The 27979-nt window shown below is 37.5% G+C and overlaps 1 protein-coding gene across 1 annotated transcript; it reads left to right on the forward strand.

Moving 5' to 3' along the window:
* Positions 1-8: 8 nt before the first annotated feature.
* btv (beethoven) lies at positions 9-26240 on the forward strand (the record flags this gene model as incomplete). The annotated part of the gene is made up of 62 exons (XM_065476799.1): positions 9-106; positions 162-298; positions 740-972; positions 1027-1126; positions 1177-1325; positions 1379-1582; positions 2142-2507; positions 3012-3338; positions 4153-4286; positions 4341-4484; positions 4827-5036; positions 5486-5882; positions 6209-6408; positions 6466-6581; positions 6649-6812; positions 6936-7103; positions 7165-7323; positions 7388-7527; positions 8057-8273; positions 8325-8555; positions 8718-8930; positions 8981-9162; positions 9869-10007; positions 10059-10178; positions 10239-10421; positions 11434-11982; positions 14211-14475; positions 14525-14732; positions 14781-14884; positions 14964-15142; positions 15196-15295; positions 15348-15483; positions 15535-15640; positions 15690-15830; positions 15993-16280; positions 16394-16525; positions 16646-16787; positions 16838-16954; positions 17267-17499; positions 17551-17773; positions 17827-17992; positions 19000-19833; positions 20243-20456; positions 20513-20764; positions 20823-20959; positions 21016-21101; positions 21315-21478; positions 21532-21690; positions 21740-21979; positions 22030-22185; positions 22240-22341; positions 22694-22895; positions 22949-23109; positions 23159-23395; positions 23963-24206; positions 24456-24640; positions 24697-24820; positions 24873-24967; positions 25029-25235; positions 25398-25597; positions 25655-25853; positions 25921-26240. Coding segments are annotated over 62 exons (12177 nt in total), but the record flags the coding sequence as incomplete, so codon positions are not given.
* Between the last annotated feature and the right edge of the window lie 1739 nt (positions 26241-27979).

The raw sequence follows: 27979 nt of genomic DNA on the forward strand, positions 1-27979 counted from the left end.
ATATTGCAGGTGTGGATGACGTGGAAGATGAAATAAATTTTTGGAAAACCGTTCCGAAGTCGAAAAACATTCTAAATATTTTGGTGCCTTTTCAAAATGATTACAAGTAGATTTAATTGAACAATTTTTTTATAATGCTATTTTTGATAATTTAATTAAAGCATGCTGAAGGGTTCAGCCAGTTTAACTGACGTCGAGGACATGTTGGACGCCGCACACGATGTTGTTGACGAGCTGTGGAACGAGGACAACCCTCCCTTTCCGCAAAATAGAATGGAAAATCTTCTCCTAATAATTGGTAAAACCGCACGAAATTTAATGATTTTTTAAATCATTCTACTGTTGGAGTAAATCAATGTTATTGTTAATGATATAACCATTATATTTCACACTTTAAAGTATATTTTACATTTTTTGTAACGTGTGAAATAAAAAAATCTGATGTTGGAATGAGACTTATTTTAAGATTAAACGGCCGATATTGAAATACATTTAAAAATTTAATGAAGATGATGTGCTAAAATAAATCTCAATGCGATACAAAGTATCTATTTTCCACACATTTCTTTTAGGTCAGTAATAAAATAATATAAAAAAATCCCAAGAGAAAATTTCTTATTCCATCAATGAATCAAATTTCATCTTTGAACAAATATTTAAAAATTTTAACATCGGTCTACTCTCTATTCCATAAATTTCATTGCAGATTAGAAAAAATTCCAAATCAAATTATTTCCAGCTAACAGCCTTGTGAAGTATTTGCAAAACCACCTATCCAACGTAAAATTGTGGACTGAGTCTTTTGAAAAAGTCTCTCCAGTTCTGAGCCAAGCGTCTGCAGCCGCGCAGAGGTGGATTGATACGTGTAACAAACTCACCTCGTTTTACTGGCTCAACAACCCGAACCACAAATGGTCGGGACGGCCGTTCACACCAGATTTCCTGTTTAATTTTCACAGCAGGGTTGAAGAGGTTTAATTTCACCGATATTTAAAAATATGATTAAATATAAAAAAATAATCACAGATCAACAGTATCAGATCAGTGCATCATCATTTGAAGCAATTCCTTCCAGAAGAGGATATTGCCCAGTGCAAAGATGAGGATGCCTTTAAAATGTTTGAAGGTAAAATAGATTATTTTTTACTTCGTTCAAATTGAATGAATAATTTCAAGCTGGGGACTCACTTGTCTTCAACTCGTTCATTGCTGACAAGTGGAGAAGCGCCGTGGGCCAGTTTGAACAGACAGTCGCGCTATTGGAGGAGCGAGTGGCCGTCAAATTGAAATCTTTCCTCACCCAGCAAGGCGCTAACGCCACCCAGGTTGCCCTTTATTAAAAAAATGTTTTAAATTCCTTAAAATATAAAATTGTTAGTCTCTCTACGTGATGACGAGCATGGAGAAATTATTTTCGCGTCCGTACATCTTGCGTCTTTTGACCAGCCAACGAGAATCACTTCTGGCCGAGCTGAAGGCGACCATCGATGAAATTAAAGTGCAAATGCAGAAGCAGCAGGCGAGCCTAGAAATTAGCAACGCTGTTGAGATTGTAAAATGGGTCAAACAGCGAGAGAAAATTGTGAGTCTGTTAAAATATAGGCCTTCCCCCAAAATATAAATATTTTTAATTATTTTTTTTTGCAAAAATCATTTCTAATTTATTGAAAAGTTCCAAATTGTTTGATGCTTAAAGATTATTTTTTTAAATTTTATTTTAATTGTCAGCAGATTTTAAAACAGCTTTGTCAACAATACAGGCAGCTTTACATAATTTCAAATTAATGTTTGGAAACCTTTTTTTTATTTTGGTATACTTAATAGGTAATAAAATGTAATAAAGATTGTTGAAGCTGGAGTTGCACGTTAGCACGTGCTGAAAATTATTTAAAGGTCTGTAGCTCCTTAATTTCGATCTAAGTCCTTGTCATAATCATCATCATTTTTAAAGCTGTAAAAATCAGAAAATCTTAAATGTGAAATTAAAATAAACAAATATTTTAATAATTTATTTTACACTTTTCAATCAATTAAAAGGGTCTCTCCTTAAAAATTTATTAAGATTTTGCTACCTTTAGACACGGTTTAAAATATCAAAAAAATTTTAACTGGAAAGTTCACAATTAACCAATGAATTTTAGGTGTCGGACATCGCAAGTGGCAGCAGCAAATTTTTATCCGATTTGTCAGGCTACCGTAGCTACGAGGCGGAAATAACCTCGCTGCTGAAGTCCCTGAAGGAGTTGGACGCGAACGCCTTCAATTTGTGGTCCAGGACGAAGTTAGCCTCGCTCTCCAACGCCACTTTGAGCTTCAACGTGAACGAGCCGGTGGTGAAGTTCGACAAAAAGTCGCAGCTCATGGTGGTCACTTACAACCCGGCACTGAACGAGCTCATCAGGGAGTCACGACAGCTCACGGTTTCGGGACACGCCATTCCGGAACAGATCAAAAAGGCTGCAGACCAGGCCAAGGAGTTTGTGCGACGTGCCAAAACACTTGAAAAGGTGAACAAAATACCGTCTAAAACTGCCAAAAGCCTTCTTCATAAATTGCTTCTGAAGCCGAAAAATAGAACAAAGGATATTGTTGGTTAAATTTAATATTTTTCTAAAAAATAACTTTTCTAAGGGTTGGCGAGTTTCTGTTACACTTTTTTAATCTACCGATTCTACAAAAAAATTAATTCAATCTGAGAATAATTTGATTTCATACCAATATTACTTGTGTAAAAAGAATTATTGCATTATTTGACCTTATACTACTCCTCAGCGTTTAAAAGCTATACATGAAAGGTGAAACAAATTTAATCTCCTGAAAACGTAATAATTCTAACAAGAATATCGCTGGGAAAATTAGCTAAGACACAGTCTAAAAAAGTTTAATTTAATTAATTTTATTCAAACAAAAATGAAATTTGAAAATAATGTTTAATTTGATTTTACCCTTACTTAACAAAAGCATAAAATATTCAGTTGCAATTTATAAATTTTCGATTGATTTCAATTTAGGTGGCAAACTTCCACAACACGATCGGCAACCGGATGATACCCTGCCAGCGACCGATGATGCTGGAGGCGGCGTTCGCCTTGTCGCAGCTGGTGCAGAAGGAAACACAGGTGACCTGGGTGGAGCCTTCTGCCGTGGACGAGTACATCGACAAGATGCAGGGCGCCGTAGAGCGGCTCTCGGCACAAAACACGCTGCTCTCGGGCTACCACTCGCTGGTGCTCAACAAGGTCAAGTACCTGATGACGACCAACCTGCTGAAGAACCAGGGTCAGTGGAAGGGCACCATCAGGGAGATCAAGGAAAGCTTCAAACAGGTCGAGGCAAAGGTATGTGTGTTTAGCCAATTGCTTGATATAGGATTTTTTGCTTAAGATACAAATTTTTTTTTCTATAGAAAATGCAAGGTTGATTTTTTTTGTAGCAATTTAAAATTAATTGAGTAATTCTAAATATTCCTCTGGAGTTTACTGATAAAGATGACGAGTTATAGAATTTTAAGCAATTTAAAAGGCTGAAACAAAATAAACTTAAATCAACTATACATTGGCCTTTTCCAACAAAATATTAATGTTATAAAATTTTTACGTCACAACTCAATCTTTCAATTATTTTGCGCATGATAAATTTTCCCAATGTAATTTTACATAAGATATTCTTCATACCTTCCTTTTAATACGGAAATAATACATTTTTGGATTTAATGGTCAAACCTTAGTTCCTACGAAAAAGAGTTGAAATTTGTCTATGATTGAAAATGTTCGAATTACAAAATTAGAAGAACAATATTTATTACACTTTATAAAAGTTTTTATCACTTGTTTTTTAGTCCTGCGAAATTAGTTAATTAAATTTATTTTACTTAATCGAGCGAGTTTTAAAAGGTAACCAAATAGAAAAATTCCTGTGAGAATCGGAAAACTTTCAAATTGTAAAATAATTAAATTCTTGACTCATCATAGCACAAGCAATTAATAAAATTTATAATGCACTCTTATGGTTGTTTATTATATAAATAATTTGGATAATTCTTCGTCATTCTTTCATGCTGAATTTGAATTTATCGAATTTATAGCTCGGTTAAAAATGTCTATAGCAAGAGGTTTATCAAGCAGGGAACCTAACCATTCTATTTTGCTGCAGAATTTTTCCAACATGAAAGCCTGGAAGCTGCACTGGGATCACCAGGTTTACAAGGCACTCGAGTTTCAATACATATTGTGCTTGGAATCGCTCAGCGAGCACATTCCAGAAATCAGAGTTGAATTAGTTTACAGGTACTATTCGGGTTTCAAATTATTTTTCGGGTGTGCCTAAAATTATTGTTTCAGACAGCAGACGTTGCAATTTCAGCCACCGTTTGAGGAGATTCGTTTGATTTACTTCAATCAGTTGAAGAAACTGCTCTCAATTCCTGTGCAGTTCAAAGGAATCGAGGGCACTGAGCACACGATGTTTGCCAACATTGTTGAAAGGTTTGTTTTTATAAATAATCAGTGAAAAGCCATAGGTAAAATCAGTCTCAATTTAGGAAGTTATTGGTACTCTTCATTTTGAAATTTAAATTTACAAACGGATTTTAACACAGAATTAAGTAGCTATTTATTTTTTCTTCTCAAAATCAGAATATCACTATGTTTAACCATCTTTATAGTAAAATATGTAGAGCTTAAAATCCTTTGGAAAATTTAATTTTCATTAAATCGCCTACGCGCGTGATTTTTTTACTGTAATATTTATACTTTTATTTTTCTATGCCATTTTCTATATCATGTTTAAAAAAATTGAAATAATCAAATGGCATACTTTTTTCTTAGAAATGGAAACCTCTTGAGGCCGTTGTACGAGAGGGCAGAGGAGCTATTTACAAAGCTGAAGGATCTGCTGGTCAAGTTTGAAAAGTGGGTCGCGCTGGGCAGCGTTGACCTGCACGAAATGGTCGAGCAGAATCTCCACACGGCGGATGACTGGGATAAAAACTTTAAAAGCTCCAAGGCGTGGGCACAAGATATAGGACGATTTACAACGTAAGACACTACTTTAAATACCACAGTAAATTGTTAAAAACACACTATTTATTTTATCAGGAAATTAATAGTTTTTTATTTTTTAATTTATTTAACTATTAAGTTTATAAAATATAAGACCAGTTTTATTTATTTTAAATATTTTTTATTTTAAAGTGGTGAATAATATCACAATATTTATGATAAATTGGTTATAAATTTAATTTAAAATATTGCAATTTTTATTTCAAATATTTCACGATTTCATACAACTAACAGATGGTTGTAACTAAATATTATTGTAAACGGTCAATGTAATATGGAATAAATATCTAAATCTGGCTAGATTATCTAAATTAATTATATGAGCTTAAAGCCATTTGTATCCAATTGCCAAAATCAGGCAACATTTTGATTAAGGAATTTTTTTAATTAATTGAATTAATTGTAACCGCGTTGAATCGTGCCAGGTTGGAAGAAAAAATCGAGTGCTTCATGGTGAGCATGCTGGCGGTGCGGGCCGAGGCCGAGATGCACAACCGCCGCTTCTGGGACATCCTGTGCACCAGCCTGCGGGACGCGGTGACCAAGGAGGCGCAGAAGATCCACACCTTCGCCATGGACGGCATCAACGTGCTGCGCCAGCAACCGGCCTCGGCGGCAGAGCTGAGCAGGGCCACCGTCCAGTACTCGGAGCTGCTGAACAGGACGCCGGACATGGTGCGCGAGTATGACGAGGCTAGGAAGAAGAACCGCATCTTGGCCAACTGGACCAGGGAGCGGGTTGGCGCCTTGGACGAGGTGGCCGCCGTCTGGCAGAGCTTCCAGCTTGTCCTCGGCAACAGGGAAACGGTCATCGAAGAACAAGTGAGTTTTTTTTTCAAATTTCCTATCTTTTTATTTTAATTTCGAGCAAATTTTATAACTTAAATGTTAATGCATTTTTACTGCGTCTGCGTACACACGACATAATCATTTATAATGGATAATTAATATAGACACTATTTCTTACATTTAAAGATTTTTTTATTAAAATCTGTGTCACATATTGACTACAAATTTCACGAAGTCAAAATTTTTATCGATTCGATAGGTTGAGTTTATTTGTGTTTCCAAATTTCTCGAAATTCATTAATTGAATTGCTCTACAATCCTTAGTATTTCTCTTCAATACATATATTGTGGAATTTCAGATCAGCAACATCAAGACACAGCTCAACGAGCGACTGCAAGAGTTATCCGAGGACACAGACAAGTTTTGGCAGCGCTGGAAGAGCTCCAGGCCGAGCGATAGCAAAGTTGGAAACGCGGCTCTTCTCAAAGACACTTTCGACAATTTGGCTGCAAAGAGAAAAGAGTGGCTCTACCTAAAAGAAAAGAGAGACGAACTCAAGTAAATTTTGTGCTCTTAAATAAAAATGCAGGATATTTAGAAATTATTTTTGTGCAGGTCAGAATTGGATGCCTTTGGTCTTTTTGACACTGACGTTTCCAACTGGACTGAGATCGAGACTGAAGTCCAATCTCAAGAAATTACGTGGAATCTGCTGAGCGAATTTCAAAGTGGTAATTTTGTTTTGATTTTCAATAATATAGGAATATGCTAATATTAGATAATTCAAAAATTTCTTAGGAATTGAAAAGTTTGGAGAAGAGGAGTGGATAGTGTTTAAAAACCGGACTCACAAATTCGATGAGTTTTTGACAGAGTGGGACCAAAAGGTTGAAGAACAAATTTCAGCAGGACACACTGCACCGCTAATTTCTCATTTGCAAAAAGAAATTAAAATATACATGGTAATTTTCCTCTATCCGATATTGATGAAATTATCAATTATTCGTATTAAATATAAATTTTACTAATTCATTATGAAATTTTTCGCCATTAAAATATTTAATTTTCGATATTTATAACATCAGGAAATGTGTCCTGGTCTGAGGCTGATGAAGGCCGACATGTTCAGCGAAAAGCAATGGGCGTCGATGCTCGAGTTGGTCGGCGTTCGCTACCAATCGATGGAAACGCTGAAATTCCGCGAATTCCTTTTGGCGAAGGACCAAATCGTCCAGAACATGGAACAAATAAAGGCAAATCAAGAAAACCAAGAGGCGCAGATTTCCGCTATGTTTATTCTGGTTAAATTTGCAGACGTTGATAGCACAAGCCGCGAGCGAGATTGTAATCAGACAGGCGCTTAGTGAGCTGAACACTTGGGAAATCGAGGCAAGATTCGCCTTTTTCGAGCACACCGACACCCAGGGCAAAAAACTGATGCTCGTGCAAGACTTCAAGGAGATTTTGAGCAAGGCAATTTTCAGATTTCATCGCTGTTACTTAAAAAGATAGAGGCTAAATGGTGCGTTTTTTGCAGGTGGGAGACAACCAGTGCCTGTTGCAGTCGATTAAGAGTTCGCCAAATTTCGAGAGCTTCAAAGACCAGGCCACGCTGTGGGAAAACAGACTTGCCATTCTCGACGAGTGCCTCAGAAATTTGGCACAGATTCAACGGAAGTATGCGGATAAAAATATAAGCATGTTTAAAAAATATTAGCTCTGAAGGAAGTACTAATAAGTAAAAAAAGTCTCTAATTGGAATGGGAATTCTGACACTATAATATTACAATAAATTTTTACTTTAATAATAGCTTTTATATATTTTTTATATACAATAATTTAATTTTAATTATGGTATGTTGATTTTATTAAATAAATGTTTAATATTAAATATTCCTTATTATAATTAATATTTTATTGTTATTTTCGGTGTAATTTGTGTTTTTAAAAAAGTTTAATTTTTTTAATTTACTTATTGGTCAACTTTAACATTAAAATATAATATAACTTTTTCCACGTTTACATAAAATCATAAAAATGATATGATTAATTCAACCTCAAAAGCATGAATGGGTACATAAAATATTAATTGCTAATTAAATGCAATTGTAATCTCATCCCATCTCACATATACATATTTCAGCTGAAAATCTCTAGATTCCAACTGTTACCAGTAATATCTTAAATGGGTTCTTATCATGATTAGGTGGCTGTACCTGGAGCCGATTTTCGGTGCTGGCTCCCTGGCGAGCGACAAGGCGCGTTTCCACCGCGTCGACGTCGATTTCCGCAACGTCTCCGTCGAGGTGGCGAGGGAAACGAAAGTGATTTCTCTGTGCCGGCGAACCGGGCTGCCACGGCTGCTCGCAGGCCTGATCGACCAGCTCGAACGGTGCCAGAAGAGCCTCAATGATTTCTTAGAGGCAACAAATTTTATTTCACTAAATATTTACAATGAAATATCTTTAATTTAGGAAAAACGTTCAGCGTTTCCACGCTTTTATTTCATCGGTGATGATGATTTGCTGGAAATACTGGGCCAGTCGACGAAGGAAAAGGTGATTCAGGCGCACCTGAAAAAGCTTTTTGCCGGAATCCACCATGTCGACTTTTCTGAAGACAAACGGAGCATCATGGCGATCAAATCGCTGCACGGCGAAGTGGTCCAGTTGAAAAGAGCAGTTCACCTTCAAGACAATGTTGAGGTGAATACAAAGGCAAAGATATTCTAGGGTTGGGAATTTTGTAATTTTTCTAAGAAAAAACACGGCTCCAAAAAACCGTCATTTTTTATAAAAAAAAAATATGTAATTCCCAACCCTTAATTACAAATTATAAACCCTTTACTGAAAATTTAAAATTTCAAGTTGTGGTTGGGCCACTTGTGCGGCGAGATGAAACAAACGCTGCAGGAACTGCTGGTGAAATGCTCAGAAGAAGCACGAAAATCAGATTCAGGCCCGAATCTGTCGAATTATCCATCACAAATTCTCTGCTTGTCGGAGGAAATCCAGTTCACGCAACAATGCGAGGCCGCGATTACAAGCAACCGACTTGGCAATTTTAGAAAATCTTTAAAAGTATTTTTTTTTAATAAAATTAGAAAATAAATAAAAACTCGTTTATTTAGGCTCGTTTAGAGGGTTTGACGAATTTCGTAACGAAAAGCGACTCAGAATACTCGACTGTGCTGATCCTCAAAATCAGAGCTCTAATCATGGTTTTGATTCACAACATCGCCATCGTCGATTTCCTGGCGAATTCGAAAAACAGCGTGACAACCGACTCGTGGGAATGGCAGAAACAACTGAGGTATGAGTAAAAAATTATCACTTTTGAATTTGGATCTAGCATCAAACTTTACATTCGGCCTCTGTGATCTGGATTAATTAGGCAATGGAATTCTTATTTGTTGAAAGAGTGTTGCAAAAATTGAAAATATGTTTTATGAAAGAAAAATATAGCTTATTTAGTGCACGCTAATTGGACAATCCAGAGATCAACTCTTTTATTAAGGATTCTAATAAAATTGTTTGTTGCACACTGTTTAATTTGGATGGTATTATATTTTCATTAGTATTTTTTTTTTTCATTGGTAGAAGTGTTGATTTAAAACCAAACTGTATCTTTCTGTTTATCTAGAATCTAAATTATGAAAATTTATTTATGCTCCGAATATTCGCAATATGCGGTGTAGTTCTTAAACATTTCTAAAAGATTGCACGTCAAATGAAAAAATACTATTTAAAACGGATTATAATTATTTAAAGAGATAAACAACTAATTTGAAAAATTCATTTAAGATTTTAAAGATTTTTTATTTGATAAATATTACGACTTTGATGTTTTATAGATGCAAATTTTTTGACTGTGTATTAATTATTATTAAAATTAGAATAAATAAGTCCAAGTTTAAGATTCGTTATGATGAAATGCTATCATTTAATTTCCTTAGTAGCGTTTACTTTACAGTTAGACAATGTAATAAAGTCACATCTAAATATCTAATAAATTTAAGATTCTACCAAATCAACAATGGCGCAACAACCGTGAAAATGGTCGACGCGGAGTTTGATTACACTTTTGAGTACCTGGGCAATTCCCCGCCCTTGGTACATACTCCACTGACAGACAAGTGCTACCTCACCCTGACGCAGGTAAATTTACAAATGAAACAATAGCTGGATTTTGAAATGAGAGAGCCATAGGCGATGCACATGGGTCTCGGTGGAAATCCCATCGGTCCTGCTGGAACGGGCAAAACCGAGTCGGTGAAAGCGTTGGGCAGTCTGCTTGGCCGGCAAGTTCTCGTCTTCAACTGTGATGAAGTAACTATATTTCTATTCTCACCTCTAACTGCTGTTTTAATGTAAAATTGTATTGCTCAGGGAATAGACATGAAGTCGATGACGCGAATTTTCGTCGGTCTAGTAAAGTGTGGCGCCTGGGGCTGCTTCGACGAGTTTAACAGACTCGAGGAGGCCACCCTGTCCGCCATCTCCATGCAAATCCAGGCCATCCAAAGTGCACTCAAGAGCAAACAGGGCACTGTCACCTTAATGGGAGAATCGGTAGGAGTAGAAAGGGTTTATTCTTAAATTTGAACAAAAAATATGTAATTTAATAAATTTAAATTTAACAGGTTAAATTATATTCAATTATCCAAAATAATAACTTTGTGTGTTGTTTTAAGTAGGTTTGTTGAAAACTAAATAGAATTTTAATTATTAAATCCCGCATTGCTCGCGAAATATTTAATTTGTTGGACCCGTTAGACCATTACTAAAAAAATAAATTGTTATTTACTCAATATGTTTCGATTGTAACGGATATATTTGTGGAATTTTTTAATAAGTCCTTTGGATATTTTGCTTTTTGGTATTAAATTCGCTGGGCTGAGAAAACAGGATTTGTCTAGTGGAAAATATAAAAAAAATATGAGTGACTTTAATATATTTCTTGATTGAACCCCTATGCAAAAAATTTTAATATTCTAAGTGCTCACTTACCTCGCAAAATTTTTATTTTAAGCTCTTAAACGGATTGTCTTTTTTAAGCTCTGTGCAAGAAAGAATAAAAAAATCAAGCGTCTTGAATCCTTACTATACAGTATTATTTAGTTTTTGCAATTATTCTTACCAATGATTTTGCAGTGAAACTTTTTGCCAAACTTGTAAATACACTGTTTTTATGTAGTTGAAATTTAAATTTCTTCTAAACGAAAAGCAAACAAAACTTAAATTTTCATACAATTACGCAGATGCCTAGAGATCGATTTTAAATACTTTTTAAAATTCAAAATGACGTTCGTCTGAAAATTGTGAAATTATTAAGTTGAGAAAATGTCATTTTGACCTTAATTTTGGGTTTTGGGCTTGACGCGAGGAATTTTTTGCACATCATATTTTTCAATCCTGAGAATTTTTCCTATAAACTGCTAGACCCTGCCATTTTCTCTTAAAATTGTAAAATGGTAATGAAAATTTTTCTTAAACTAGATTTTTTATTGATTTGATTTAAAAATAACCTTAAATTTCTTCTGACACTTCCAGCTGCATTTGAAATAATTTAAAAACTTTTCAGATCGAATTAGACCGCAACGCTGGTATTTTCGTGACGATGAACCCTGTCGGAAAGGGCTACAAGGGTCGACAGCGGCTTCCTGACAACCTGAAGCAGCTTTTCCGGCCGATCGTGATGGCCAAGCCGGACAGCGAGCTGATCGCCGAAGTTCTCCTCTGCACAGAGGGCTTCCAGCACGCGGCGGACGTCGGCCGGAAGCTGGTGGAGGTGTTCAACCTGGCCGGGCGGCTACTCAGTCAGCAGCAGCACTACGACTGGGGTCTCAGGGCTCTCAAGACGGTGCTCCAAGGCTGCGGCTCGGCCCTGAAGGAGGCCAAGAATAAGGCGGGTGACGCGGACAGAAATGCCAGCGCCGAAGCCGAGCTCGCTGTGCGCGCCCTCCGGCTCAACACGCTGTCCAAGCTGACCAAGACGGACAGCGTGCACTTCGACGCTGTTGTTAGGGACGTTTTTCCTTCCGTGGCCATCACCGAGGTGCAGAACGAACAGCTCGTGCAGGCCCTTAAAAGGAGCTACGAGCACCTACAACTAGTTGAAACCCCCAAACAGGTAAAACTATGTAACAACTCATTTTCTTTGAATCAAAATTACTATAATGTATTCCAGTTATTTAAGACTTTTTCTTAGGAAGGATCTAAATCAAGTGACACCCCCCTTGGCAAGTGGTCTTCAGATTTTGATGAAATTCGGTGGAGATGTTGCCCTAGGGGACCTAAGTTGAACCCTAAAATATTAGGTGAAAATTCCAAAAATTGCCCATTTTACAGGGGTTCAAAATTTGAGATTTTTGAAAAAGGTGATGTTTTCGGCGATTTGGAACTTTGACTCTGTTTGTGGTAAACACAAAAATTTGGTATCCAAAATAATCTACGTTTAATGCCAAACAATATCCCCACGACGACCAACTTCGTAGGTCAAAGGTCAAGGTCACTAAATTCGGGTCAAACTTTTCGAAAAAATCCCACATACCCTAGTACATAAAATTTTGAAAATTCAAAATAGCCAAAATGTGCCTCATATCCATGGTAACAACATATAAAAAATTGGCGAGACTTATTTTTTTCTTTTTCGAGATATTTTGAATTGAGTGTTAAAAACCGGTGTTTTCCGGGTCTTCTGATCGCAAATAAAAACACGTTTTCCGCTTAATCTCAGCTTTTATGGGTCCGATTTAGAAAAACCGCACACCATTCCATACGTAATGACCTCCCCTAGGTAATGCAAGTGATGATAAGGGTGCCCACCCCCTTCGAACCCTTAACCACCCCCTGGAAATCCGAAAAAAATATTTTTTCATATATTTACTATCTAAATCGATTAATTAAGCAAAATACTAACCAAATATGTTCCAAAATAATTAAAATATAAAATATTTCTATTTTCTTTGTAGAAATAACTTTAAAAAAGTAAAATTGCTCATAAAAAATTATTTAAGTTTTTTTTAAATATATTAATAATTTTGCGTTTCTTTGTTTATTCAAAATGACTGAATTTTATATTTTTATAATGAATTATTAAATATATTTTCTATTCTACAGTGTTTATTTTATTATTATAAATAAATGCAACTATTAATAATTGTTTAACCATTGACCATTGGTATTGGGTAAAAATTGTGTGTTTAAAACATTGTTGCTAATGGTTGCATACCTTTATATTTATAAAAAATACTGTAAAATAGAAAATATATTCGAAAATTCATTAAAAAAATATAAAATTCAGTCATTTTGAATAAACAAAGAAACGCAAAATTATTAATATATTTAAAATAAACATTAATAATTTTTCATGAGCAATTTTACTTTTTTAAAGTTATTTCTACAAAGAAAATAGAAATATTTTATATTTTAATTATTTTGGAACATATTTGATTAGTATTTTGCTTAATTAATCGATTTAGATAGTAAATATATGAAAAAATATTTTTTTTCGGATTTCCAGGGGGTGGTTAAGGGTTCGAAGGGGGAGGGCACCCTTATGATCACTTGCATTACCTAGGGGAGGTCATTACGTATGGAATGGTGTGCGGTTTTTCTAAATCGGACCCATAAAAGCTGAGATTAAGCGGAAAACGTGTTTTTATTTGCGATCAGAAGACCCGGAAAACACCGGTTTTTAACACTCAATTCAAAATATCTCGAAAAATAAAAAAATAAGTCTCGCCAATTTTTTATATGTTGTTACCATGGATATGAGGCACATTTTGGCTATTTTGAATTTTCAAAATTTTATGTACTAGGGTATGTGGGATTTTTTCGAAAAGTTTGACCCGAATTTAGTGACCTTGACCTTTGACCTACGAAGTTGGTCGTCGTGGGGATATTGTTTGGCATTAAACGTAGATTATTTTGGATACCAAATTTTTGTGTTTACCACAAACAGAGTCAAAGTTCCAAATCGCCGAAAACATCACCTTTTTCAAAAATCTCAAATTTTGAACCCCTGTAAAATGGGCAATTTTTGGAATTTTCACCTAATATTTTAGGGTTCAACTTAGGTCCCCTAGGGCAACATCTCCACCGAATTTCATCAAAATCTGAAGACCACTTGCCAAGGGGGGTGTCACTTGATTTAGATCCTTCCCTTAATAATTTATTTCTAATGATCATTCTATCAATTTCTATGCCAAAATATACCGAGAAAAATTAAATTTTTGAAAAACAGTTCCGAGACTGCCTTCGTCGAGGGGAAACTTATTTAATTTTTATAATTTTGTTTTAAAATAAAAATTGTTAGAATTATGTTAAAAATTTATTAAATATAACAAATAATTTTAGATAAAGAAGTGTTTGGAGCTGTTTGAGCAACTGCAGCAGCGAATGGGGGTCGTGATCGTGGGTCCGACAGGCTCAGGAAAAACGACGGTCTGCTGCCTGCTGAGCCACGCCCTGAGCCAGTTGGGCCTCGTCGTCAGGCAGCACACCATCAACCCGAAGGCGATGCCTCGGGCCCAGCTACTGGGCTTCGTTGACCCCGACACCAGGCAGTGGAACGACGGCGTGCTCACCGTCAGCGCCCAACAAGTTTACAATGAACCCTTAGGTGAGATTATTTATTTTTATTTTGAAATATTTGTTTGATTTAATTCTAGAAATTTCCTCCTGGATCGTGTGTGACGGCGACATTGACCCTGAGTGGGTTGAATCTTTGAACTCCGTATTGGACGACAACAGGTTGCTGACCCTGCCGTCAGGGTGGCGAATTCAGTTCGGTCCGAATGTGAATTTCTTGTTCGAGACGCACGACCTGAGCCACGCGTCGCCGGCCACGATTTCACGCATGGGAATGATTTTGATGAGGTTTTAAGATTAAAAAATTAAATTTAGATAATTTATTTGAAATTTTAGTGAGGATGATGTCGATTTGAAACATTTGGTGGCCGTTTGGAAACGCCAAAAGCAAGTGGAAAACGAACCCATTTCAGACTGGCTCGATGATTTCTTCTTCAAAGGTGAATTGGAAATGAATTTCTTTTTAATTAGTAAAATTAAATAAATACCTTTCACTCTGAATTAAAAAAATTTCAACAGCGGTTGATTGGACACGAGAAAATTCTGAATTTGTGGTGGCTTGGTCCACGATTGGGATGGTGCGGACGGGGCTGTCGCAAATGATTGGAATAAAAAGCAAATCTCACTTTACTGTGGCGCTGATCAAAGGTCTCGGCTCTAATTTGACTGAAACGAGCCGGCTAGCATTTGCTACACAGGTTTTCAAGAGCTTTTAATTCCCGAATGGAGATTTTAAACAAAATCAATTTAGGTTTTTGAGTGGACTGGTGAGAGCATGGTGGATCCTGAACGCGTTTTGCTCTCTTATTACAACCAATTGCAGGACTGCGTAGACACTCATTACTCAGAAGGTAAGTTAAATCTTAATTAGACTAACAGACTGTAAATTTTTATAATTTTTAGACCTGGAAAAGGATCAAACAGAGCAGATTGTCTTGACAGCGTACGGAAAATCTATTTTGGACCACTTGGATGCGTGGTTTAGGGAGGAAAGCACGAAGCCGTTTTTGCTTGTTGGGCCGCCAGGCTGTGGCAAAAAGTACGAGAAGTTACATATTAATTAAATGCAAATAATTTTCTGTCTCTCCAGTACACTTCTGCAGCACTATTTTTCGCAAAAGAGGTCCATCGACGTTGCAGAAATTCACTGCAGTGCGCAAATAACGCCACATCACGTTTTGCAGAAGTTAAAACAGGTGAGAGATTTTATGATTTATTTAAAATTCTTCAATTTATTATACCTAGGTCACAATAATTACGTCAAGCATCAGCGGAAGGGTGATCAGACCGAAAAACGCAGAACACCTTGTCCTTTACCTGAGAGATCTAAATCTTGCAAAACCGGACAACTGGGGCACAAACATGCTCATCTCCTTTCTCCAACAAGTAATTTTCTAATATAACTAATATTTTTATAACTAATATTTTTTATTTAGTTCGCTGTTTTAATTCAGCACTATTTGCTATAGACAAAGCAAGTAAATTGTTTTTAAAAGGATTTTTTGGTTTATCAAATTTACAAACTTGTAATAAAATTTCCTCGTTCAGATCCAGAGTTATAGAGGATACTTTGACAATCTGGAGTGGGTGGGCGTGGAAGGGATCCAATTTATAGGCACAATGACGAACAGCAACAAAACGTTCGGGTTGTCACCGCGTTTCATGTCTTTGGTGGCCGTGCTGGCGATGCGGTACGCCGACCACCGCGACTTGCAACACATCTACGGCAGCCTGCTCGGCCGCAGTTTGAGCGACACGCTGCCCGAGCTCAACCTGTGGCACTCGTCGGGCAAACTCGGCACCCTCACCGACACCATGATTTACATTTACACAGAGGTGGGAGGATAATATATATATATTTTTCCTTCCTCTTACTAAGTTATACAAAGGCGCAGAGAAAATAACATTTTCTTATGATTATTAATACGTAAAATATTGTTCTTCTCCAGGCTGCAACCGCTTTCACCCCGATGCAGCAGAGCCATTACCTTATCAACCCGTTCTATTTGACAAAGTGGTGTGAAAATTTGAGAAGATACTCTTTTTCAAGTGGAGCTGATCTAGTTGATTCGGTTTTATTGGTAAATTTAATAGAGAATTAAAAACTAGGAAAGGTTATGCAATGTGCATGGCACAAATGTCGAGCGGATTGTATACTCTCACACCGGCAGGCGCTCTCTTGATTCTGCGTTTGCTTGCAGGCGTTGGTTCACGAGGTGATGCGATTATTTGGCGACATGCTGACGACCACGGAGGAAAGAGACAAGCTGGAGCTGCTGGTGAGAAATTCAATCGAAGAAAAGTGGAACAAATCGTCTTCTCACATCATGGAGAAATTAAAACGTGAGGCCGAAATGTATTTAAAGAATGGTTTCTATGGAATTTTGAACCAGATAACTTTTTTGTGTCACTTGGAGCATCATCAAAGGACGACCGGAAAGCGAAAAACTTGGGCCGATTGAGCTGTTCAGAATGGAGTGTGATGGTGGACAAATTCTTGAACCAATATGGTAAGAAACCGAAACATGTTTAATTAAAAAAATTAATAATACAACTTACAGAACATTGATGTGCTTCCTCATTTATTATTTAGCATAAAATGTGCAGTTTTCTTACACAAATCACTGCTTGGCCGTGATATTTGTTATTTTGAATCATTTTGTACACTCTCGTAACGTTTTATCCAACGATGAGAACATTTTCCTTTTAGAAAAATACACATTTTAGAGAATATTTTTGTTATAAAGGAATTATTGATTTCCTGGAAATACGCTGCAAAAATACTCAAAATATCAATTCAAATTTAAATTACAAATTCACAGCAAAAGAAGAGCAAGGCGTGGAAATCGTCGTAACGCAAGACTTTCTTCAAAGCGTGGCGAGAATCGACCGCGTGCTAAGTGCTCCGCGCGGATCTCTGCTCTTATGCGGGAAAGCGGGCTCCGGACGCAAAACGGCAGCTCGACTTGTCTCGCTGATGCACGGCTCCAAATTGATTTCGCTGAACGTAACCGCTGATTACACAACGAAGAGTTTCAAAAAGGAGCTAAAATCGGTCTGTTTTCCTCTTTCTGCTGAAGATTTAAATTCAAATTTGCAAGTTTAGGCCATTCATTCGGCTGCGTTTGAAGGGGAGCAGGTGAATCTTCTCATTGAAGATTACCAGCTGGTCAAACCGGACTTTTTGGACCTGGTGAACAGTCTTTTGGCTTCGGGAGAAATTCCCGGATTGTACTCGAACGAGGAGCTCGAGTCTCTCATGGGCACTTTAAGGGAAATGGCTTCGCAGGATGGATTTATTGGAAGTCTAACTGCATACTTTGCCGAGAGTAAGTTTAAAAGTTAGTTGAAACGATTCATTAAACCCAATTGTCTCTTCAAGGGGTAAAAAACAACCTGCACGTCATTCTCGTCATGGACTCCAGTGATCCTAATCTGGTGCAGAATTGCGAGAGCAACCCGGCCATTTACAAATTCTGCTCCATTCAGTGGAATGATTATTGGCTCGACGAGAGTATGACGAAAATTTCTCAGCATCTGCTCACCACGTATGTTGATAAGGGATTCATATATTTAGGGATGTGCGGTTTAGTTTATTTCTTTTGGGTCAAAATAATTTAAATTTTTTTATATATATTTTAAATAGTTAGTTTTAGTTAGTTATTACTTTGGAGGGTAAAGTTAATCAAAAGTTAATCTTTTATTCAATATTGCTTCTAGAATTGTTATTGCTTTGAAGGAATTTAAGTATTTAAAAAACAGCAGTTTTTACCAGGTTTTGACAGACTCCAGTAAAATTTAAAAGCTTTTATTTCAATTTTTAAAGTAGCAAGTTTCAACCGTCAATTTCACAATTTTTTAATGCGGTAATGTAAATTGTCTTTGCTATGAAAATAGCAGTACAAATTTAGGTTATTGTTGCATGCAAAAATCTTGATAGTTTACAAGGGATCCTAGTTGAAAAATAGATGTAATTATTAAAAAAGAAAAAAACTGGAACATTTTAACTTAATTTGAAGTACCAGTCCTGTGCGTTTTGTTGTTTTTTAAATGTTTATTAAAAAATTTGAATTTTATTTTTCTTAATAAGTCAACAAAAATCAAAATATCTGCTAGAAAAGGGGCAACTTTCCGATATTTTAGGAAACTGATTAAAGATATTTCCTCTTGAAAATTTATTTTATTTTCTGGAATTTTTGATTCTAATTTTATTTTTAGTTCTCTTGTTGGGGAATATATGTTTTGATATTGATAATTTTAATTTTCTTCAGTCATAATTTTGTTTAATTAATATTCTTTATTCCTTTTTAATTAGCTTTTTTAATATTCAAAACGGAAATAGCTTTTCTTTTATTCATTAGAAAAACGCAATATCTATTATTTATACACTATATAAAAATATAAACATTTATTTAAATCATTAATTTTATCCAAAAGTTTTCAAAGCGTCATAGTTTTCTGAGTTTACGTTAAGTAATTGTTGTAATTAGAAGAATTTTAATGTGTTTATTATTAAAGAAAAATAACATATGTAATACATTTGATTTGCTCCCAGGTCATCGGAGGTTATCAAAGAAGACGACGAAATCCACTCTCACGTGATCTCCATTCACAAAAGCGCCCCTGCCCCGTTGACAAACCCGTACCGTTTCGTCTGTTTCGCGCGTTCCTACCGAGACATCTTCCTATCGAAGCAGCAGGCAATGCGGGCCAGACAGGAGAAGCTAGGGGCCGGAATCTCAAAACTGACCGAGGCCCAGGAGGTGGTCAAGGAGTTACGTGAAAAGGCTGGTCTGCAAGAAAAAGAACTGGCGCACAAGCAGGCAGAGGCGTCGGCGGCTTTGAACATGATCTCGGAGACAATGCAGGGCGCCAACACGCAGAAGGCCGAGATGGAGAGCCTGAAGGCGCAGACGGTGAAGGAGAACGAGCACCTGGCGTCCAGGAAGAAGGAAATCGACCTGGAGCTGGCAGAAATCGAGCCACTGGTGCAGGAGGCGCAAGCCGCTGTCGGAAATATCAAAACCGAGTCCCTCTCTGAGATCAGGTCCTTGCGAGCCCCACCCGAGGTCATCAGGGACATCCTGGAGGGCGTGCTCAGGCTGATGGGCATCCAGGACACCTCGTGGAACAGCATGAAGATCTTCCTGGCGAAACGCGGCGTCAAGGAGGACATCAAGACCTTTAATGCCAGGAACATTTCGCTCGAGAGCAGGGAGGCTGTGGAGAAGCTGCTCAGGAGTAAAAAGGAGTCGTTCGACCAGAAAAACGCCAAGCGGGCCTCCGTGGCCGCCGCGCCGCTCGCTTCCTGGGTCATTGCCAACGTCAAGTATGCAGTCGTCCTGGAGAAAATCAGGCCTTTGGAACGAGAGCAGGACAAATTACAACGGTCAGTGATTCGGGAAATAATTTTAATATCTAGGGCTGTGAATTTTAGACGGTTGAATATTTTTATTAACTTGTTGCGAGACTATCAGAAGTACGCACGAATCATGCAATTTGGAGCCATTGAACCCATGGAATACTGACTGACAAGACTGTCTGTAAAAAGACAAAGCCATCAAATTTGGCTAAAATCCATGCCAATTAGTGCAACTTTTAATAATTCTTTGGAATTAATAAAATATATTGAGTAATATAGACAATGCCATTTCAATTTTTGTATAGAATGTAATTTAAAATCTAAAAATATCAATGAAGACGTGCATATTTGTAGTACCGCATACATATACATATATTTTTTTAACGAATTAACAGCGTTGTAATTTAGCAGAAAAACTGATAATTTTGCTCTGAAGGAATATGAATGACTTCGAGGCAAACATCGGAAAAATCAGCTCCGATTTAACCAGCGTGAACGAACGAGTGGCTGAGCTAAAAGTGAGACTGAACACGTTTACGAAAGAAGCCGCAGAAATCGAAATCCATCTAACAAAAGCAAAAGACACTTTGAAAGCGGCCGAGTCTTTGGTGGGAAAACTCATCGACGAGTACGAGAGATGGAAAATCCAGGTTAAGACTGTTTTTCCTCTATTTGTAGTATAAAAATACAAAATTTCGATTTAAAGCTGCAAGAGCTGTCTTTCGAGTTGAAGTCGCTGCCGGCGAAAGCTCTCTTGGCGGCCGCTTTCGTGGTATATTTACCAGGCCTGCCAGAGGAGGAGCGGAGAAGGGCTTTGGATTCTTGGAAATCGGTGCTGCAAATCGAAGAATTTTCCATCCAGTCTTTCATGGCGTCGGAGCAGCAGATTATGGTCTGGCTCTCCCAGAGTCTGCCGTCGGACACAGTTTCCATTGAAAATGCAATCGCCACACTGAATGTGAGCGTAACAAGCTGCTATGAAAATTTGATTTAATTTGGAACTGCTAAAATTCCAGTCCAAAATCCGGCCGCTCATTATCGATCCCACTTCTGAAGCGCTTGAGTGGATTCAAAATAATTTGAAACAACAAACTGTTGAGGTTTTGCACCAAAACAATGAACGATTTTGCACTTTGCTGGAACTGGCTGTTAGGTATAATGATAATTAATTGAATGCTGTACAATTTAATAATTATTATTCATATACAGGTTTGGGAAAGTTTTGGTCATCCCGGATGTGGATTTTGTCAGTCCAGTCATAGTCCCTCTCCTTAAGGAACAATATATTTTCCAAGGTAATTTAACAAATATAAAAATTAAATTTTAAAAGGCAAATTAATTCGGATGGAGTTAATTTTTATTGTAAATGATGAAACGGTAAATTATATTTTAAGTGTGTCTCATTTGTTAATTATATTTCAACCCTTGGGAAAATTCTTAATTGCATATTCCGTTGTGGGAAAAATTGGTAATTTCCCATCATAATAAAAAATATATATAAATTACAGGGGCCCGATGCATGATTAAAATCGGAGACAAACTGGTTGACTACAATAAGGATTTTAAATTGTTTCTGGTGAGCAGAAACACCAGTCCTGAAATTTGTCCCACCGCCGCTGCAGCTTTAACAATGGTCAACTTCTCGACAACCCAAGCCGGTCTTTCAGGACAGGTATAGTTATTATATTTGACCATAACATTTAACTGACGCATTTATTTCAAAAGCTCCTTGGCTGTGCATTGAAACACGATAAACCAGAACTGGAGGTAAGACGCGGGGAACTGCTGCGGGAGGAAGAAAAAATGCGGACAGAATTGGAAAAGCTGCAAGAAAACCTGTTGGTTGAACTATCCTCAGCCCAGGGCGATTTGCTAGAAAACAAAGTGAGGATAAGTCTATTAATATTCTCTAATTGTTTACTTATTAAAACAGGAGTTGCTGAATTCTCTGCGGGAGACCAAGGCGAGCAGCATCAAAATATCAGACTCACTCGCAGAGTCAGACAAGCTGAAAATGAGCCTGCAAGCTGAAAGAGAACTGTACAGACCCCTTGCCAAGTTTGCCGGCCGCCTCTACTTCGCAGTTGCTAAACTTACAGCTGTCAATATCATTTATAATTTCTCCGTCTCCTTCTTTGTCAAGCTGTTCAACATCGCCTTGGAGCAGACTGATGTAAAACAATTAAAACGGTAAAGGAAATTAAGCTGATTTCATTTAAACAGATTGAAGAGGAAACTGGCGAAAGGATCGAAAGCGTGAAACGACGCTTGATTCAACTGGTGTTCGACAAAATCGGCAGAGCACTATTCAAATCAGACATCATCATGTTTTCCATGCACGTGATCAATGCGGTTAATACGGAATCAACTCCCGCAGAGGTATAAAATTAAGATTTTGTTTATCCGTTAAGGAAAAATTTATTATTTTCTCAGGAGTGGCACGTGTTCATTGGCAAAGCAACTGGGGAGATAATCGAAGTTGATGTCCCTTCGTGGATTAGTTCAGAGCGCCGGAGCCATGTCCAAATTCTTTTGGTAAAAATTTTATAATATATATATTTATATACCCATACTATAGGTTTTTTAAATTCAAAAAAATTAAATCATTCGATGATTTTTGTATGCGAATATTAAAATTGACAAAAAGATCATATTATTATCCAATAATTTCTACTAAAGAGTAAAAAATAGTATGGAAGACTTGAAATTTTAAAATTTGGAATATTTGCTCTTACAAACAAATAATTTGCACTATTGCTCGGACATAAACGGTTTCAGATATTTTTAAGAATTGCTCATGTGAACTAAACTCACATTTTTTATGGTTAGCGGTTATAAGCTCAGAAAAAACTGTTTAAAATTCGCAACCCTAATCATTCCCCCGCAGAGCTCGCTTCCAAATATAGCAGAAATCGTGCGGCTGGAGGAGCCAGCGCTCTGGAAGCCCTTCATGGACAGCTCCGAGTGCGAAACGAATTTTCCACAACACACGCAGAGCCTGAGCCTATTTCAAAGGGTGCTCGTGGTGCAAGCGTTGCGACCTGATCGCCTCCGAACGGCCATGATCCTATTTGCCCAACTGACTCTCAGTAAATCAATATCAAATTTAAATTTTCCTAGTTATAATAAATAATTATTCTAGATATTTCTGATATTTTCCCGAGTGCTTTGAGCCTCAAGAAACTGCTGTCGGAAACGCAATCAGCCGAGCCGATTTTGCTGCTGTCGTTACCGGGAACCGATCCGTCAATCGAATTGAAGTCCCTCGCCTGCAACACAATTGGCCAAAACGCTTTCCACGAGGTGAAAACTTGAATTTTGTTCTTGACAGATAGGAAAAGGCGTGTTTCAGGTGGCTCTGGGCGAAGGCCAGATCGAATCCGCGGAGGCAATGCTGGTAGATGCGAGCCGCGAAGGGCACTGGTTGTGTTTGAAGAACTTGCACTTGGTCTGCAAATGGCTGCCGTCGCTGGAGGCCAAGCTCAAAGCTCTCCAGCCACATGCTGACTTCAGACTTTGGCTCACTTGCCAACCGAATGCTAATTTGCCACCGGTTTTCCTCAAGTTGTGCCTCAAAGTCGTATATGAAGTATGATATTTTAAATAATTGTTATTAATCATTTCGATCCCTGTAAAAGTATTAACTTTTGAGTTGTCTCTCGGTTAAAGCTTGATTTAAAATTAACATATGCTAATTTACATTATTTAAACTATAATTACATCAGATGTATTTTATATATATCTATTTAATTATTTTCAGTTTTAAATTAAATATCGCTCGAATCGGTTAATTTGTGTCTAATATAAAATAAATGTAGCCTCTATTCTCTAATACGTCATTTATCAATATTTTATCATTATAAACATCAACTAATCCTGATTAAACATGTAATAATATGTCCACGTTACCTTGTGGTTACTTTTTTCTTTATGTTGGTGTTAAAAATCTTTTCCCTCAATTCAACTCTGTATTTGAAAAATATACCTTTTTAGAAAAAATATATCTACGCATCAAGTCACTATTTATGTATATGTTTTATTAATCCACCATTATTATTGCCCGAATTAGGGCCTCTTTTCTGTAGGCCTGTCAGATCATGTGTACACTTAACCTTGAAGAATAAATAATCAGATATTTAATAACCATCTTTGACAGGCACCGCAAGGGATCAAGCGGAACATGCAGAGAACGTTTGCCGGCTGGGGCCGCGAGACGATCGAGGCGCCGAGCAAGCAGCCTGTGCTCAGGGCGCAGCTGCTATTCGCTTTGGCCTGGCTGCACGCTGTCCTGCTCGAAAGGGCCGTCTACGTGCCGCAGGGCTGGAGCGAGGCCTATGACTTCAGCGACGCGGACCTCAAGGCAGCAACGGGGGTCATCGAGCCCCTCGTTGCGTCGGGTGGCAAGTTGAATGCTTCACTTTTAACTAAATTTTTGTTGTTTTGCCGATAAGAAAGTTGAAAATAGTTTTGTATTCGGTGCATCGGGTAATAAAATTGTTTGAATCAAATTATCCTTTTTTTCTAGGATTGTAATATTCTAATATAATATTTAATCCTTTTTTACATATTAAAATAAATTGGTACCATGAGTCTTGTCTGTATTCTATTAAATTCCGTTTTTAAGTTTAATATGAAATATTTTCTTCTAGGGAATATTAAGTGGGACTACATATACGGCCTTTTCGAAAATGTCGTCTACGGTGGAAGGATTAAAAACGAGTTTGATATGAAAGTACTTTCGATTTTGGTGAGGGAATTCATCAGTTACACTGCCCTGAGTGGACGGAATTCCTTTGGACTAGGAGTAGAACTGCCAAATTCAACGAAATTTACAGTAAATTTGTATTTAACTTGATTTTGAAGTTTTTTATTCGTGATACGCCCTGACAGGATGCTTTGAATTTCATCTCCAAACTGCCTGAGCAGGACAATCCAGAGTACCTGAGCCTTCCATCGAATATCAATTCTTCCTGGCAGAGGGTCACAAGTCAAAAGACAATCGACCAATTAATGCGTAGGAAAAATCAACATAATCTCGAAATAAATTATTATTTATTTCTCTTCAGAGCTCTCGCGGTCCAGTTTCATCTCAAAAATCGATATGGATAAATGGGACGCTTTGTTGACACCAATGTTTAATTTGTGGAAAAAAGTCAACCAGGTATGGAATATTAAACGTAATTAACTTTCTCATCAATTTTATTTTTTCGGGAACAAATCAGGGGGCTGGAATAATCCAATCGAAAATTCCTAATGACGTTGTCGCCGGCTCTCCGGTTGAGCAGTTTTGCGGCCTGGAGTGGAAAAAAGCTGTCAGTCTCGTCCAGAAGATCCACAAAACCTTAGCAGCCCTGATGAAGGTGGTCAGGGGAGCCTTGGTCCCCAGCAGGGAAATTTCCCAACTAGCTATCTCAATAATAAGCCACCAGGTGACCAAAAAAATTAAATTTCCGTATTTTTAATTTATGACGATAAAATATTTATTAGACACCACAGGTGCACAACAACAGACATAATATATATTCAATAATTAAATCACGAGTTCATCGCTAGTTTTATGTATTTATTTATTTATTTATTTATATTTTTAGACTCCAAACCTGTGGCAGAAGGACTGGGAAGGGCCCTCGGAACCTTTGCAGTACGCAACCACAGTGGTTCTCAAGGCCCAAGCCATTCAAAACTGGATGACGAGAAGCAAGCAGGGTGTCCTCTTGAAGGAAAACCTCAACCTGTCCGAGTTACTCCATCCGGAGAATTTCCTCATCGCTCTTAAACAACAAACAGCCAGGTTTAACAAGGACAAAGTTAGAGTTTATCCTCAAATTTAATTTTCATATTTTTATAGGCAGTTTAAGTTGGCCCTGGTCGACTTGCAGCTGACATCGAGTCTCACTGGACAGTTAGCGGCCGCACACCTTTCCGTCAGGGTGTCTGGTTTGTTCATCGAAGGTGCGAATTTCCAGTCTGGCATGCTGACCCCGGTCAAGTCGCATTTCCCTGCGCTGCAGGAGTTTCCGTCCTTCTACGTCGCCTGGCTGCCAAAGGTGACTTTATTTTCAAAACAATTGCATTTCGAGCACTCTGAATAATAATTTAATCTATATTACGCAGGCTACTGTCAGCTCATCTCAGCATCACGTCTCGATTCCTATATACCAATCGGTCAGCCGAGAAAATTTCATCTCTAGTTTGGAGCTCCCCTTCTCCGGACAAAGGGAGCAGTGGCTTTGTGCAGCAGTGGCACTTTTCCTTCAGGCGCAAAATGTCTAGGACATAGTTGAAACGAAAAATAGCAATTTTGTAGTCAAATTGATGAAATGCCTGTCGCGTGCTTAAAATGTGTTTGCAAAGTGGGAAAATTGCGTCCATTACATATAACAATTGAAAATTTGTACCAAACAAAAATTACTTTGAAAACGTTGTTACGCGGCTTAATAATAAAAATTGCAAAAACGAAAATTTAAAATCAATTGAACAAATATTGTCTTTCCAAAATACAATCTAACTAAGCATAATTCAATGACCTGAGATGTTGAGAGATGAAAGTAAAATCTAAACATGAATCGCAGCTATTTTTTATTTGGACAATTAAGATGATTACAAAGTCAAGCTTAATAATTTTAAGCTCTATTAGTTGCAAATATCTTTAAAATTGGTACGAGATTTGATGTATCAAAGACAAGGAAATAGGGATCGTGATCAGGAAACCACCATTCGTTCTGAAAGCGAATAGACTCCTCTGCATCGGTCATTACCGTTAAGTAATCAAAGGATTCCATTGATCTCATATAACCCAGCTCTACACTTATACTCAAATCAGTCAACTTTGGCAAAAATGCTGCCGCATTCTTCAACAAGCCAGCAACTCCGTCGAAAGCGCTCACGTCTCTTCGGAGGCAAACTCTGAAAGTGTGCAACTTGCTCAGGATTTTATTTTCGGCAATCAGAGATGTCAGAATTCTCAGATCCTCTTGATTCCATCCTTGACACGTAACCTCAACCCGCTGGAGATTCGGCGCACACAAAATGTTGTGGAGTGCCACTTTCCCACTGTATAAAGTAAAAATGATTTGAAGTCGAATAGACCGGAAATATGTATATTTACTATTCCTTCGCCCAGACGAGTTCTTTGAGTTCTGAAAAGTTGCTCAGTGATTCCGGATTTTCTAACTGCCTTACATCCTTCAGGGCAAGTTTTTTGAGCCTTGGACAGGCGTTAAAAATTTGGCTGAAACTCGAAATTGTGACGTCTTTCAAATATAGAGTGTGCAAATTTTTGCCAATGGAAACTAGGAAATCATCTATTTTTTGTCCTATAGATAACATGGCCAAAAATTTGACTTTGGTGAGATTACTCGCAGATTCCAATATCATATTGTCATTTAGATTTCCTGTCTACAATTTGGAATAATTAGACAAAGTAAATGAGTATTGAAAAATCATTACCCAGACCAAATGTGTGATATTAGGATGAGAAACAAAAAGCTCATGATCCACGCCACGAATATAATCGAGACCATCAAATTCGTAAAAATTACGCAAGCTTGAGGTTTGGTTTCCTTTGGCATCGTTGGGAACTGCGAAATCCTCCCAAGAAAGGTTGAAATATCGAACACAGTTAAGAATGTCAAGGTTTGGCAGATTTTTCCTTAACAGTGTCGTCACAGAACTCGAGTTGCATTGGATCAACCGCAAGTGGGCCAGATCTCTCTTTAGATCATTGATTGTGTGCGCCGTCGGTTGCTTTCTTTCTGGATAACTAACTTGTGAAACCCCTAGGATGCGCAAGGCAGGTAAGCTTCTGCATAGCTCAAGGAGCTGTGTCCACAGCAACGAGAAATTTCCGATGAAAAGTTTCTTCAGCTGCTTCATTTTCAATAACGCTTGAAATGGGTTTTCGGTTACAATTGAGCCTGAAAATTCAATATCCTTGGTCGTCTTCAGGCATTGCAAGTTTGGAGCTTTTTTGGCGATGATAATTAATAACTAAAAATGAGATATAATTAAACAAATCCATGTTTAATAGGAGCTCCGAAAAATACCTGGTTTATATTTTTTTCCAACAGGTTAAAGGGGCAAAAGGAGAGGAGGTTTTCTAAATGTATTTCTCTTGTTCGTGATGTGAGCAGAAGTCGAAATGCTTTGAACCTCAATTTAAATTCCTTCAAGT

This window comes from Cloeon dipterum, chromosome 1, assembly GCF_949628265.1.
Source record: "Cloeon dipterum chromosome 1, ieCloDipt1.1, whole genome shotgun sequence".
Taxonomy (NCBI): domain Eukaryota; kingdom Metazoa; phylum Arthropoda; class Insecta; order Ephemeroptera; family Baetidae; genus Cloeon; species Cloeon dipterum.